Source organism: Castor canadensis, chromosome 19 (assembly GCF_047511655.1).
Source record: "Castor canadensis chromosome 19, mCasCan1.hap1v2, whole genome shotgun sequence".
Lineage (NCBI taxonomy): Eukaryota > Metazoa > Chordata > Mammalia > Rodentia > Castoridae > Castor > Castor canadensis.
In genome coordinates this window covers 43970652-43985908 of record NC_133404.1, presented here as the reverse complement: position 1 = coordinate 43985908, position 15257 = coordinate 43970652, and the positions used below count along the sequence as shown (strand labels likewise).

At 43.8% G+C, this 15257-nt stretch overlaps 1 protein-coding gene across 3 annotated transcripts in view; it reads right to left on the bottom strand.

Moving 5' to 3' along the window:
* The window catches only part of Efl1 (elongation factor like GTPase 1), a 98918-nt gene that overhangs the window by 79256 nt on the left and 4405 nt on the right, over positions 1-15257 (bottom strand). For 2 of the 3 annotated variants that reach the window (XM_074061602.1, XM_074061604.1), the window contains exons 4-7: positions 13309-13393; positions 3191-3324; positions 2633-2770; positions 956-1170 (exon numbers count right to left, since the gene is read on the bottom strand). In XM_074061602.1, coding sequence (XP_073917703.1) covers positions 956-1170; positions 2633-2770; positions 3191-3324; positions 13309-13393 — 572 coding nt within the window. The remainder of the gene's footprint in view (positions 1-955; positions 1171-2632; positions 2771-3190; positions 3325-13308; positions 13394-15257) is intronic. The other variant, XM_074061603.1, reaches the window with a different exon arrangement.

Below are 15257 nucleotides of genomic sequence, written 5' to 3'. Positions count from 1 at the left end.
AGTTCCAGACCCTATCTCAAAAAAACCCTTCACACGCACACCAAAAAGGGGCTTGTGGAGTGGTTCAAGTGGTAGAGCACCTACCTGTCTATCAAGTGTAAGGCACTGAGTTCAAACTCTAGGGCCACCGAAAAAGAAAAAAGGACCTATTACAGGCTTAGCATCCTAACCCAAAGACCCCAAATCCATGATACCATAAGAGAAAGCTCCACAGGTCGAGTCCCACAGTAAAAATACTGCATAAAATGACCTCAGAGTATATGTATAAGGCATGTATGAAACACAAATGGATTTACAAATACTCCAAAATCAAAACCAGTTCTAAATCTGAAACACTTCTTATCCTAAGCATTGTAGATAAGGACTTACCCTGTAACACTGGTACAGGGTGCACCAGTCCTTAGAGAGTCATGTTGAAGAAAAGAGCCCGTCCAGAAAAGTGACAGGTTGTTTGGCTCCATTCTCTAATTCTCTTACTTTCTTTTCTTTCAAGTTCATCAAGAGTTCGTTTTAGTATGGTTTTCTGTGACATTCTTGAAATGCTGGGTTATTGGGATGGAGAGCATCAAGGCTGTCAGGGTTGAGGAGGGACTGGGGTGGGAGGAAAGTAGGTGTGGCTACACAGCAAAATGCAGGTTCCTTGTGATGATCAAAGTGTCCTCTGTTTTGACTGCATCACTGTCAGCATCCTGATTGTATACTGTCTTACTGTTTTGTAAAGTGTTACCAGGAGCAGGGAGAAGGGTACTGAGTAAAAAATACAAGAGCACTCTGCATTATCCTCACTACTGTGTGTGACTATATAGTGCCTCAAAATAAAACAGTTAACTTGCTGGGGAGTGAGTCGAGCAGTAAGAGTACCTGCCTAGCAAGTGTGAGGCCCTGAGTTTAAACCAGTGCCACCAAAAACAAAACACCCATAACAAATAAAAAGGCTAACTCAAAAAAGACTTACCCAAAGCCCCACCCGTCTATCGCACTGGTGAACACCACGTTCCCCTGCTCTGGAGAGAAGTAGAGGTGAGAGTCATCTGTGTCCTCCAAGCCTGTGCTCCAGTCGTACACCTGCTCTCCTTGTTCAGAGTTTGGATTCACGCGGGCTTCTGCCTCTCTCTCTGCTCTTTCTTCTAGGACTTTAGAAGTAAAAAGAGTTCCTGTGAGTGCGTTAATCTAGGAGAGATGGTGAAATGGCACAGTGTCACTCAGATGCTTGGCAAGCTCATGGGAAGAGAGGTACTATCCAACCTTGGTTAGGGCTGGGATCCTCCTCACAGCTGGGCTGAGTGGAGGAGACATTTACCATCAATCAGTAACTTACATATAATAACCCATTCTTTCAAACTCCAGCAGCACTAGCTTTGGAAAGATCAGTTTTTGGATGTCACCATTTTAATGTAAACGCTAATGAATCGTAACTTTTTTTTTAGTACTGGGGAATGATAGCACAAGAAACTCGCGGTTTCCAAACCCTGATTCCGATTTGTGAATTTAGTCAATTCCCTCGCCTGTTCCTTACATTGGTGTTCAGGCCCCCTTCCCAATCTCAAATCCCAAACTATTTTCACTTCCAAATAAGTCATCTTGTTCCCTAGCTCAGGAGAAGATGCATGTTCCCCTATTCTAACCGCTAAGCCTGCTTCATCTGCAATCATGGTCTCCTGCCTCTCACTGCAGAGTGGGGAGGGCTTTTCTGCAGGGCAAGAGCTTTCCACACACCGCCTCCTTCTACAAGGACCAAGTGGACCAGTCACTCCTTCTCATCAATCTACCCTTACTCACCATTCCAGCCCTTGAGCAAAGAAATACACTCAGGCTGATCTCATCAATGACATCTGACTGTCAGAAGAATTTCATACTCCTCATGTGCATGACATAGGAGGCTCACTAAGATCTAAGTCACATTTCTTTCTCTTGTCCCTGCTTACCGTGATGCAATTCTGCAGCTGTACCAAAGTGAACTCCATGAAGGAGATGCTGGCCTGTGCTTTCACTTGGCTGATGGCTTTGCACATCACAGTTCTTCTAAGAGTCCTTTCTTTAATTTTCTACCTGGCAAACACCGGCCTTTCCTCCATCTCAAGGTTTGTTGTAAGACTTTTTCTGCCTCTTCCCTCTTGACTCAGACTGGGTTAGGTGGCTCTCGACTACACTCTCAAACCACACCTAGGGTGTATCCCTTTGCTCTTCGACTGTCCGTACACTGCAAGTTCTTTGAAAACAGGGACTGTGACCTGTCTAGCTTTGCGTTTGCAGCCTCTAGCACACAGCAGACCATCTGGTAACTCCTTTATTTCCATATTCCAAATACACATTTGCTGAATAAACAAATGCTTCAGTAAAACTTCATCTAAGACTGGTAATAAACTACCACAGAGCTTCACTCAAGAAGCAAACTACAAATTTTAAACAAGTGCCCACTGTCCACACTTTGGTGCTCCCAACAGATGGGAGAGTCTTGACATGAGCCAGTTCTGCTGCCCATCATGGTTTGACGACTCCAACATCCATGAATCATAAACAGACAACTTTCAAATATGTGAATATTCTGCAGTCAACTCCTCACACTCAACTCGGTGACTTCCTTGTAACTTTTCATTGAGCCCAGTTTTTAAAATACTGAAGCACACAGTACCTGCTCTAAAATATTCTTGAGATGAGAATAGGCCTCCTGGGGGGTGAACTTCAGCTCCACTATCAGGCGGTCCAGCTTATTAATCACTAACACTGGACGGATGCGCTCAAGCCATGCTTGTCGCAGAACTGCCTGTGTCTGATAAGAACAGAAAAAAAATCATAATGACTAAATGATTAAAGCACGTCAAAAAACACATTCCCATACTCCTTTGCCATAGCTCAGACTGTGCCGGTCAGACACAGGCATTGACCAGGTGTTCACAAAGTACACGTATAGCACAGGAGTGAACTTCAGACATGCACCATCCTTGTCTTTATGAAACTCAGTTTGTTTAGGAAGGACAAGTGAAATTGTGTAAGGACAGCAAAGAGGCTGGTAGAAATATCTGTGTATCTGTGACACAAACATGCACACAGGTAAATGAACGATTATTAAACAAAGACCCACTGTGAAACAATGTCAGGTAAAATGCAGAGGGCAATCAACACAGTAACCAAGTGTTTCCTCTTTCCCCACCTTCTTCAACCAGTGAGACATTTCACTTGGCACCATTACCTGTGGACAGACCCCTTCCACAGCATCCACTACAATGATGCACCCATCACAGATGCGAACGGCAGTTGACACTTCAGACGAGAAATCCACATGTCCTGGGGAGTCGATCAGATTAATCAGGTACTCCTCGGTACCTGAAATAAAATTTCAATACACATTTTCAGTTGTACAGGTAAACAGTATTCTTCCTTTGCCACTCTAGAATGAGGGACCTTCTAAGACAAGCCTGAAAGAAGCTGAAGGAGCCAAAAGCTCCATCGACAGCTATTGTTCCAACTTTTCCTCGTGATGGAGGGACCATGGACTTCAAACAGCATTGCGCTATGTAAAACACTGGAAGACTTTACTACCTTGGCAGTTACCACTTGCTAAGAGCTTAGTGTGAGCCAGCACTATGCTAGTCGCACAGTACTGAATCCTCACACTATCCCTATGAGACAAACGCTATGAATCCTCATTTCACAGACTAGAAAACTGAGATGAAAAAACAAGTCGTGCCTAAGGGCCAAGGGTCCAAGAGGGAACGCTGTTCAAAGGGCCGGCCCCAGAGAATATGAGCAGATGGCCGAGCTCCTCCCTAACTTCCCATAGAGCAGTGTGTGAATCTGCTCAGCCAACATTCAGACTCAAGTCTAGAACTCCTGCAGAAATGTAAGGGCAGTTATCACAAGCCAGGCAGTGTGTTGTGCTGTACCACTCACATCCAAGGTTCGAAGGTTAGAACAGGGTAAGTCCCCATTCTGACTTGTCTGCTTAGCACCGAAATTCACACATTGCATCAAAGCTGAAACCCAGGCAAAAGAGAGCAAATTATAGACACTTAACATGAAGACATGATTTAGTAAATCACCCAAATAGTAATACTACGAATCCTATACTCATTCACCCATTACTGCTAAATTTGATGTCACTGTTTTTAAAGACAAGTAATCACCTGAATGCCCAACGTAAATGTTTTACTTTTGCTCCTTCCCTTCGATGATGACTAACTTCAACAAGCTCGGGAATTACTGTGGGGCTGAATGTTACCCCCTATGCACCATTTAAAGGATCTCCCCCAGTGGGATTTTAATGGCTTCACTGTGCCCTGGGTGATAGGACAAGGGCAAAACAACACAGAAGTCACCACCGCTCACATACGGATTGCCTGTTTGTGCCTGGCCCTTACAACAACCCTCCACAGCAGTCACCACCATTAATCCCATGTTGCAGAGCAGGCTACCAAGGCCCCAAAACCTAAGTATCTTTCTCAGCTAGAACCCAACTCTGAGCTTAATTGTCTAAGATAAACCAATTCAAATAGGCACAAGTTCAAGCCCTTCTAACTCCAAGACCATGCCTTTAATTGCAACAGGCCAAGATAGCACTGTGGGTCCCCAAGGGCACTGGGCTTGGGGGAAAACTGCCATCGGTTAGCACCAGACGGCTTTCCTCAGTGCCACTGGTTCCTCTGGTCCATGGTCCTTCCAGGCAAACTGCTTTGAAAGGAACTGGGCTTGGCTGCACCCAGCAGAAAAGGTACAACCAGAGAAGATGTGGACATCTCCAAATGAAATCACATTGAGTGACCACGGCCTTGGAGCAATGGCCCACTTCCAGGTGCCACCATGGTCCCAACCAAATAAGCCAGAGAGAACTGAGCAAACCTAGCATGGACCAGGGTCCTATCACATGAAGCCAAAACCCTAAGATTCTTGGAGTCACTTGGCATTTTCTTGGGCTAGCCCTTCACTGCACAGGTAAATATTTCAAGCCAAAGTTTAAGAGACGTGCCAAGGTCACAACAGAAGCAAGCCAGAAACACACCAGCTCTACCTGATGGCCTAAGAAACGTCTTAACTTTTAGACTGCTTTGCATCTTTGCAGCTGGGGAAACCAGAGCTGCTTGCTTATCCAGTTAAGACAACAGACTTTAGGGTGGCAGAATTTTAAGAAGCCCTTTCCCATCCTTTGTGATGTTACTGGACCTAATAAAATATACTGTGTTTCCTGTCAGGATCTCTGCAGATTCTAAAAATGCACTCCTTCAGAAGTCCGGCTTTTATTGGGACTACGGACCTATTAGAGATTACTCTGTCTAATTACGCAATTCCAGACCTTTTGAAATTTATTTGGGGATGGCAGGTTCAGATCTTCATTCGGGGATGGTAGGTTCGGATCTACAAGGGAATAGAAAACTACTGATATACCAAATGTTTCCATCTGAAAATCTACATCCTGAAAAATAAGAGTGTGCGACCAAATCAACCTGGGAAACACAGCTAGCCTTGGAGCACAGTACCCACATTCATTATTAAGTGATCAGAGAAGCCCCGTATTAAAGCAACTTCTCAATCTCTGAAAACCTAGAGTTTCTCAAATGTATTTAAATGGTGAAAAAGAGGAAGTTCTGTGGCCAGTCACAAAGCTGGCATAGGCAGAATTCAGCTCAGAGCCAAGCCTCCCAACTTCTTTCAATGTCTTTTACCTCAAACAATAAAAAGTCCCTAACACCTCTTCTGCTATGGCTTAAGTCCCATTTTACTTCATTAACACTTGTTTTCTTGAATGTTGTTACTACTGTGAGGATCAAACTAAAAAAACACAAAAGCTGGGTATGTTGGCCCAGACCTAAGTACCAGCGCTCAGGAGGCAAAGGCAGGAGAATGGAGACGGGCAGCCTGTGCTACCTAGGGAGACCCTGTGTCAAAAAACAAAGGGCCGGGAACGTGGCTCAGTGACAGGGACCTTGCCTAGCATATGCAAGGTGATGGGTTTGACACCAGCTCTGCAGAACACAAACAAAAGAGGTCATGGAGTTTAACATATTAGATATATTACTGCTAACAAAAATTGTAGATGAAAAGTTTCATAAGCATGAAAAATGATCTTCCAATTTGTAGCACAAATAAATCCTGGTGCTGTGCACTGAATTAATCCCAGCTATTCATTCAGAAACAGAAACTCTCAATCCCTTATTTCCCAAGCGTTGCAAATAAATATCTTCACTTCAGAGGACTGATCTAATAAGCCAAGAAACAATCTTTTTTTTTTTTTTAATGTTCTGGGCAACTGAAAAAAACAAAGTTGAAAGACCTAAAGTTAATTCTGGGAGACATGCTCCAGACAGAGTCTGCTGCTAAAGGAGGTATGGGAAAAGCCTGTCCTAGCCATGCTCTGATGGCTCAGCCTATAATTCTGGCTACTTGGGAGGCAGCCATCAGGAAGATCACAGTTCAAAGCCAGCTCAGGCAAATAGTTCGGGAGACACTATCTTAAAAATATCCAATATAAAACAGGGCTGGTGGAGTGGCTCAAGCCACTGCAGAACCTGTCCTGATGGAATGGATGGCTGTTTCATGGAAGGTGCACAGTTGTTACCAGCGCCTGCCAAAACAGCTCTTACGTGAAAGCAAACTTCTTGTAAGGAATTGTTCAAGTTCCAAATCACTGGAGATGTGCACTAAGGCTTTCAGAGAAAGCTGATGAGGCAAAACTGACATGTGGATGAAGACCTGACTTTTGCACAGGTTGACACCTTTATTTCACACTATTAGAAGAGGAGTGTTATATCCAACAATACAAATAACAGAACACAAGCAAAATCTGAGTTATCTGATACGTTCCCAACCAGATTCCTTAACACCTAACACTTAATGTCTCCAGGAAAGGAGCCATGATCCTCCCTCACAGGAAGAACTCCACTGTCCTTTTGCATTCTGAATCAATGCATAAAACTCTAAGTTGTAAGTCAACTAATACGGTTATTTTGCAGTTCAAATCAGATCTGGGGTGACACCGCAAGGTCCACGTATCAGAGGCTCAGCCCTCAGGAAGGCACTATTGGAAGATGGTAGAACCTCCAAGAGGTGGGGCCGAGTTGGGGAGGTCATCTTAGGTCACCGGGAGGTCCCAGGAAAGGGGAAGGTGGGACTCTGGTCTCTTTGTCTTTCTCTATCACTTCCCAGACACCCTAAGGTGAGCACCTTCCTACACCACATGTTCACAACATGACATGCTCTCCAAAGGCCCCAAAGCAATGAACAGGGCCAATGGACCAAGCACTGAGCTAAAATATAAAATAAACCTTTCCCCTTTAAGTTGATCATGTCAGGCATTTTGTCAGAGAAACAGAAAGCTGGCTAACTCAGTTCATCATCTGACAGAATTGCAAAACACTACAATGTGTTTCATCTCCTAGCTGCTGACCCAGGTAACAGGGTACGGGGCGGGTCTTCGTGAGGATAGTGCCACTGATGGAGTAAGTGTCAACAGTGACAGTGCTGGGAAGAAGGAGAGAGCAGTGATGTAGAAATGACCATGAACAGAAAACAAATTCAGTGTTCCTTTTTCTTGCATAAAACCATCCCACAGGCCTGTCTGGACCTTTGTCCAACACAAATCAAACCAGACCATGTTTGAACTACTTCTGACTATGGTTTACCTCACTCACTTTGGTTTTTTTCTCTGCCACCCAGGACTGTGGCCACACCCCAACAGTGACCTTACTAAAAGCCTGCTGCACAGGTGGTAAGTCATGTCCATATATCTTGATTCCTTCATTCATTGGCATTTTTGCTTGAAAGGATGTAAGAATAAGAAATCCTGGAGTAGAAAAAGATTGGTACTCACTTAGAACCTATCTGTGCTTTCATCACCCAGAGGGAGAGCCACAGGTTAAAGACCAACAGCCTTTCACAGGTCACATGGTTAATGTGAGTCTTGTCAAAATAAGATGCAGGTTCTATCATCAGACAGTACACAACTGACTAGGAAAGAAGGTGTGGCTGAAAAAAGGAAATATGTATGTATTTATCCTTGTGTGTATGTGTCTGTGCTTTTTTTTTACTTTTAAGTTAAAGCAGACTTGAGCATATACAAAAGCCCATGGTACACAGGCAAAACAACAAACAGGAGATGAATTAAGAGCCAATCTTAATTAACAGCAAACAAAGTTGCCAATACCACTGGCTTTGAGGTATGGCAGGAAGCAGTTGAGAGTTCTTCCCTGTGAAATAAAAGTTAAGGATGTCTGCTGGGACCGTGGGGAGGAACAGAGGGGAAGGCTAGAAGAGAACACACAGCTGTTGGGGAGAACGTAGACCTTACATGGAGACGGGGCAGCCTGCTGCAGCTCTGAGGACTAGCTAGAAAAAGGAGGAGATCGTGTAGAGAGCTAGCCTTCTGGAGGCTGGAGGTATGTTAGGAGGAAAAGGATGTAAGGTCTAGGAAGCAGAGGGAATGAGGATGCTGGCAAGACCAACACACAAATGACAACACTGGTCTCTAAGAGGCAGAACATAATGGCGGAGGCTGATGGTGCTTAAAAAGCCGGAGAACTCTATGAAGTTCCAGGTGATGCTAAACTCTACAAAGCTGCCATGGGCAGCGGGAGAAGTCATTCTTCCAGGGAGAATAAGAGCCCTCTTGGAGGAGTCACATGAAAAGGAAAATTATGAGACAAGTGTCAACGTTATCAATGAACAGGGATGCTAACCCAGAGCTGACAGTGCTAAGAAAGAAGAGTAACTGATGGCACAAGTCAAGAAAGGAAGGTTTTAAAATGACTGTGAGAATGATGTGTGGGACAAGTACTAAGAAGAATGGCAGTTCCACGTCCTACACCAGAGACACAAGAAACATGAAGGAAAGCAGCATCCACTTGAAATACAAGAAAGCTGGGTAGCACACGCCTGCAACCTCAGCCAATCAGAAGGTAGCAGCAGGAAGGTCACAGTTTGAGGCCAGCCCAGGCAAAAAGGTAGCAAAAAATGAAACCAAAAGGGCTGGGAGCGTGGCTTAAGCAGGGCAGCACTTGACATGTGTGAGGCTCTGCGATCAATCCCCAGTACCTCTCAAAAAAAGTACGAGGAAAGCAGTGTCATCAGAAGACAGGCAGCAGGAGAGAAACTCAATGAAAAGGATGTAGGGGTGTTTGTTTGCCTGGGATGTCTTCACAGCAAGCTTTGGTAAGGAAGGGAATTAAGGGAATTGGGGAGTGTTGAGGCAGGGCACTGCAATCACAAGGAGGCATGGGGAAGAGACAGGAGAGGTCAGATGGCATGGCTTGTCTTGGGAAGTGACCAAGGACAACAGGGATGTGAAGAATGCTGGCCACAGATGTCCCTGAGTCAAGCCAGAGGCCTGTGGTGGAAAGAAGAGATGCTGCAGGAAGAATTAGTCCTGGCTTGAACAGACTGGCTTCCAACAGACTCCTGACCCAAGTGAACAGACTAGAAATGCAATTACTCAGCTCCTAGGGCTACCATGTGCTGAATGCTACTCTGTCATTGACAAGTTTCTTAACTCTTTCTCAACACCATTCTGCACCTAAGTAAAATAAGGAGACTACCATCCTTCAGCGATGCTGGAAGGACTACCCAGGGTCATGCATGTGAGACACCTCAAGCAGATTAAACTATCACATCCCTAGTTTCTTAGGCCTGGCATCCACTGAAATAAAGCATTCAATGTCTTAAGAAAAGAAAATCTGACCTCTTAGCTACACAAGGGACAATGGAACCCTTCCCTTCTAGACTCCGTCCCAAATGAGTAATAACTAGAAAAATAGGGCCATGCGCATGTGACCAGAAAGGAAGCTAGTTCCTCTGAATGAGAACAAAGACCTTCTGGTACATGCTGTCCTTGTGAGAATCTAAGTGGTAGGAGTCAGTTCCTCTGGCCTGGTCTTTGGGAAGTAAGACCAGAGAGTCACAGAGCTGAAACCAAGCTGGGTGTAAATTTTCCACCTGCCCACCACCACTAACCCAGACAGAGGTGTTATAGAGCGTTCACTTGCATTTGGACTTCATGCAGAACCATGCTATATCGTTGGCCTCTGATCTTGGAATATATCCTGGCTGCATGTGGCTGGAGAATTCCAAGTATTCTGTTAAACCAGGTCCTGAGCTAGGCTGCTATACATAAGCCCACCACAGCTCATAGTGCAGAGTGCTGTACAGTTTTCAAGTTGCCAACATTTAAAAAAGATGACCAAATATCCTGAAGAAGCAACTCCCAAGGGGCTTCCATCGGGCAGAGCTAATGGTTCTGCCTCACCTCGTTGGAGGTGTTCTGTCAACAGAATTCATTGTCTCATCCACACCTACCCACCCAGACTGCCTCACTTACCAAAATGTGCTAGAAGAGCATGTCAAGAACTAACAAAATCATATTTAATAATTGTATTTGACTGGTGTTGAATAAAAAAACTACTGGGAGGGGGATTAAGTTAGATATTCATACTGAACCTACCAAAAAAACACAAACTTACTTAAAATATTTAAAAAGATGAATTAGAATAAAAACTTTAAGTTGGGAAGTGACAATATTTGCTCACAGATATAAAAACGACTGCAGTAGGAACAAAGCAATGTGCTTTTGAGAATACTCCAAGGTCAGTCCGTGACCTTTGAATGATTTAACCCTCTGCATGCACTTCTCCTCTAGAGCGGGATAAGGACCAAGGCATCAATCCTCTTGGATCTTTTTCTGGACTTCATACTGGTGGGAACATTTTCCAACTCTTGAAATGACCAGAAAAGTTAATGGTGAATGGTATCCTTGCAGGAGGGACACAGAGAGATGAATAAGAAACAGAAAAAACATCTTCCACTATAGGGTCCCTACACATATACCAAGTTTTGATCACAGGTAAATGTGAGCAATTCCATTTTCCAAAGGAAGAAATGGGTTACTGGAAAACACCAGAGTTACCACCTTTAAGGTTTTCAACATGTTTCTATAATGTGCATAATTGTAGCATATCTGCTTACACACAACCTTGTGGTTTTTTAGATTTTTTTTTTTTTTGTGGTGGTACTCGGGTTTGAACTCAGGGCCTCATGCTTGCTAGGCAGGCACTCTACCACTTGAGCCAGTCCACCAGCCCGAGACCTTGTATTTCAATCCAAGTAAAGATTAGAAAAAAATTTTGAAGGTGGCCTAAGAGAACCAGAGAAAGGACTTAATTAACATTTGGTACACAGATTCTCAACTAAGAAGGCATTCTGAAAAGGGTGAGAAGGAGGGGAAGGCATTGTGAATAAAAGTCACCTGTGGAGTTCCAACCTCCAGGATTCCTCCCCAGCCCACCCAGCTGCTCCTTCAGACTGTCCCACCTTCATGGCAGGAAACACCCGTTCTAGAAACTTGATTCCAATCAACAGATAAAATCACACTCCATCTCTACAGTGTTCTGAGAGCTCACCCCAGTCAACATTCCCAACTTCTGTCCTCATGCTGCAGATCTGGACAAAAGACCCCGCACTGTTAAGTGTGGTGACTGCAGTCAGACATGCTCACAAACATTTCTGATACCTTGTAACTCTACTCCAACCATCACTGTCAGGACTAGGAGGGCACCAGCCAAACTAAGGGCAGCCAATCCATAAATCAACCTCTGAAATAGGCCAGCATAGAGAGAAAAGATGGGCATGTCCTGCTCTTGAATCCATGTGCAAAAGAAATGGGTAAAGGAACAGACAGGAGTGGGATAAGGACCCCAGGCCAGATGAGTGTATGAAGATGGGGATTCAACAAGTAGGCCAAAGATACAAGATAAAGAAATACAGGACAACAGCAGAGGTAAAAACAAACATCCAAGGACAATAGTGGAGTTGCATAAATTTTTACTGATGTACTCCCTAGGGCCATCTTAGATCCAGAATCAAACTCTGGCTCCAATTTCTCTAAGACATCACTACAGTAAGACTCATTTTTTGATGTTCATGGATATTTTTTGTAACATAATTTTATACATATTCTTTCAATAGGCAATGCCACCCCAACCCAAACTAGCTTAAGTCTCTATTCTATGAAATCTAAGAAGCATATCTAAAACAATCTGATTTGACAAATTAGAGGTCAGGTCATTCAATTCCCAGGGTCCTGTAACCATTCTACAATACTATACAAGATAAAAGTGAGCTGGAATAGCTGAATTTTATGGTACATACGCCAAATCTGAACAAAATGGTTTAAAAGGGGGGTGAGGATGACTACAAAGTTTGAGGACAGCCACTAAAACTGGTCTTCAAGTAAGATAAAACACACAAGTTTCATGACATGTATAAAATAATGAAGTAACATAAAGATCACTCCATACTGTGGATCACTAAATAGAATATACCTCTTAAAATATGAGATACTCTTTTTTGATGGAGCAATTCTTTAAATACTAAACACTGGACTTTGTGAGGGCTTCAAGACCAATTTGGTACAAAAATATTTTTGAAGACTGATGCCACAAAGAATAGCCACAACTCCCTCACTGGCGTGCCAGAGGACACTGAGAAGGATGAGCCACAGGTCAATCCACTAGGAAAAAAACAAAGCTTTATTTTCTTCAAGTTATAAAAATATATGTATTGTTAAAGTCTTCTAACAGTACAAGAATAAGTATCGTGAAAAGTACAAATTCCAGCACGATCTGGTCCCTGGAGGTAACTGCTGTTAAGGTCGCACATGTTCCTTCCAGACACCTTCATCTACATGCATGTTTTTGTTACCCAAGCACCTTCGCATCTCACAAAGGCATTCTGCAACTTTCTTTGTCTCTTAATCTGTCATTCTTTCTGTATAACCGCATGTAGATTAGCACTGGTTTAACCGCTGTGTAATACATCACAGTTTACGTAACCTTTCCCCCACTGACATTTACGTTGTTGGCGTGGTTTTCACTAGTACAAACATTTTGGCACTTGTTGGTGAACATACACCCCACACACTTGTTTGACTCTTTCTGTCAGAAATTCCTAGAAGTGTTCCTATTAAAGTAACATCTTCACTGGGGATAGGAAGCTAGTACCGACCAAGGCACGGTTAAGGAAATGAGACTGAATGTAATGTGCAGGCCATGCAGCAGAGTGAGGGTCCAGCCAGGAAATGCACTAGGGTGATGAAGGAACCCACACATCTTCTGGTGGACAGGGGCAGATGTGACCTGCCAGTTCTGCCCTCCAGACAGTCACAGGTCCCCTTCTGCTTCCAAGCCTGGACAGCCTAACTGACAACAGGTCATGTGGAGAAGCCAGAATGAAGCACGTGGAATATAATGCAAAAACACTAGGCATGCAGCAAATTCAGAAGACAAGGGTACTAAAGGTGACTCTACTTCTCTTTCAGCAGAGGTGACCTACCTCTGGCATAGTGCAGTGAGATGGCACTGGATTTCATGGTGATCCCTCGGACCTGTTCGTCCTCTCTACTGTCCAAGTACCTCAGCTGGAAACACACAACGTTCACATTCCTAAGCGTAATGCTGAAGTGCACCAAGTTACTTTGTTTTAAGCACTTACACTGTAAACAATGGAGCTTTTTCAGTATTTTTTAAAAGGCAGAGGCTACAGAAGGAAAGTCGAGGTTCACAGGACATACACAAATGGAAAGGCTTTCCCACTAGGACCTCACAAATGTAGTCAAACACTGAGCACCTTCCCAAAGTGTTCTTACCCAAATTTCAGCCAGGAATGACTGAACAGTCAAGAGAATTCACAAAGGGAGTGCAAAGCCTATGATTCTAGCTAGTTGGAAGACTAAAATCAGGAGGATCTAGGTTTGAGGCCAGCCCAGGCAAATACTTCACAAGATCCCATGTCTAAAATAACCAGAGCAAAACGGACTAGAGGTGTGGCTCAAGTGGTAGAGTGCCTGCTTTGCAAGTGCAAAGCCCTGAGTACAAATCCTAGTCCAACAAAAAAAAAAGAAAGAAAAGAAAATTCACAAAGGGTAGAATTAGGAGGAATTCCTTCCAGCATCACACACACAGACATAGCTGCTCTTTCCTAGTCAGAGCTATCTGACAAGGTCTGAGCAGACTGAAACAGCCCTCTAGAGGCACAAGGGCCTTTACCTTTCCCCAAAGTAACAAATTCTAAGCAATTTCTTTTTTGAAAAGAATGGGCTAGTAAAGAACATGTATAAGATCCTCACTGTCCAGTAGTGCTCCAACACTGACAGCAGCTCTGTTAACCAAGCCCCCAGCTCCTTGACCTGAGCACCCACCACCATCTTCCTCCCACCCCTGATTAAGTATTGCCCTGCCTTTTCCTCTCCCTACACTGCAAAATTCTTGAAAAATTCTGAACTTTACCTTTACGTTTACTAATTTCTTTCAATCAAAAACCCGAGAAGCTAGGCGTGGAGGCACGCACCTATAATCCCAGCACTTCAGAGGCAGAGGCAGGAACATCATGAGTTCAAGGCCAATCCTGGCTACATATCCAGACCCTATCTCAAAATCACAAGGAAAAAAGAAAGCCTTGTCACAGAATTGCCACATTCATTCATCCCACATTAATTCCCTAATTTTCAAAAAGGCCTCCACTCCCACTGCTCCTCGATGCTCCTTTTCAATCTGTAATTTTCCTGATTCCAGTGCATTACACAGATAAGCACCTTCATTTCTATGTGTTTTTTCACAGATGTTTCACACCTGTGAAATATGCATTTCCCTCCTATCTCTCCTGAGTTCCCTGCTGGCTTCCCTGCACCTGCGCCCCTCTCAGACAACCTTCCTTCAAAGTCCTGTCCCTTGTTACTCTTCTGTGCCTGTTGTTTTAGAACACTCAAGCTGGCACAAACAGGTATAAGAACAGCAATGCAATGAATATCTTATATGTACCATCCTGTTTCAGGAAATAAAGTTTCCATTACGCTTAAAAGTTCCATGTCCCTAGCTCATAGGTAACCAATGTCTTGATTATCTTGACCACTCCTCTGCTTCCTTTGTAACCTCTAAAAATCACTGAGAACTACAAGTTATGAACAGAAGCAATACCATGTATGTCACTTTTTCTTTGCTGGTACTGAGGTGTACTCATACTGAGTGCTGTAGTTACTCTCTGTCATCTTCGCTACAAGTCCATTACACCTGTTCATCCAGTCTACTGGTGATGGACATGTGTGAACTGATGCTGTGTGCTCGTGACTGAGCTGAGAAGAACACCTCTTGTACACTATCGGGAAGTGGAACTCCTACTATTACACTTGCACATGATCAGATTGGCCCACAATCCACACTGGAATATTGTTCCTGCTCCTCCGTAATCTCAATAATATTTGATACTGACAGACTTTATTTTCTAAA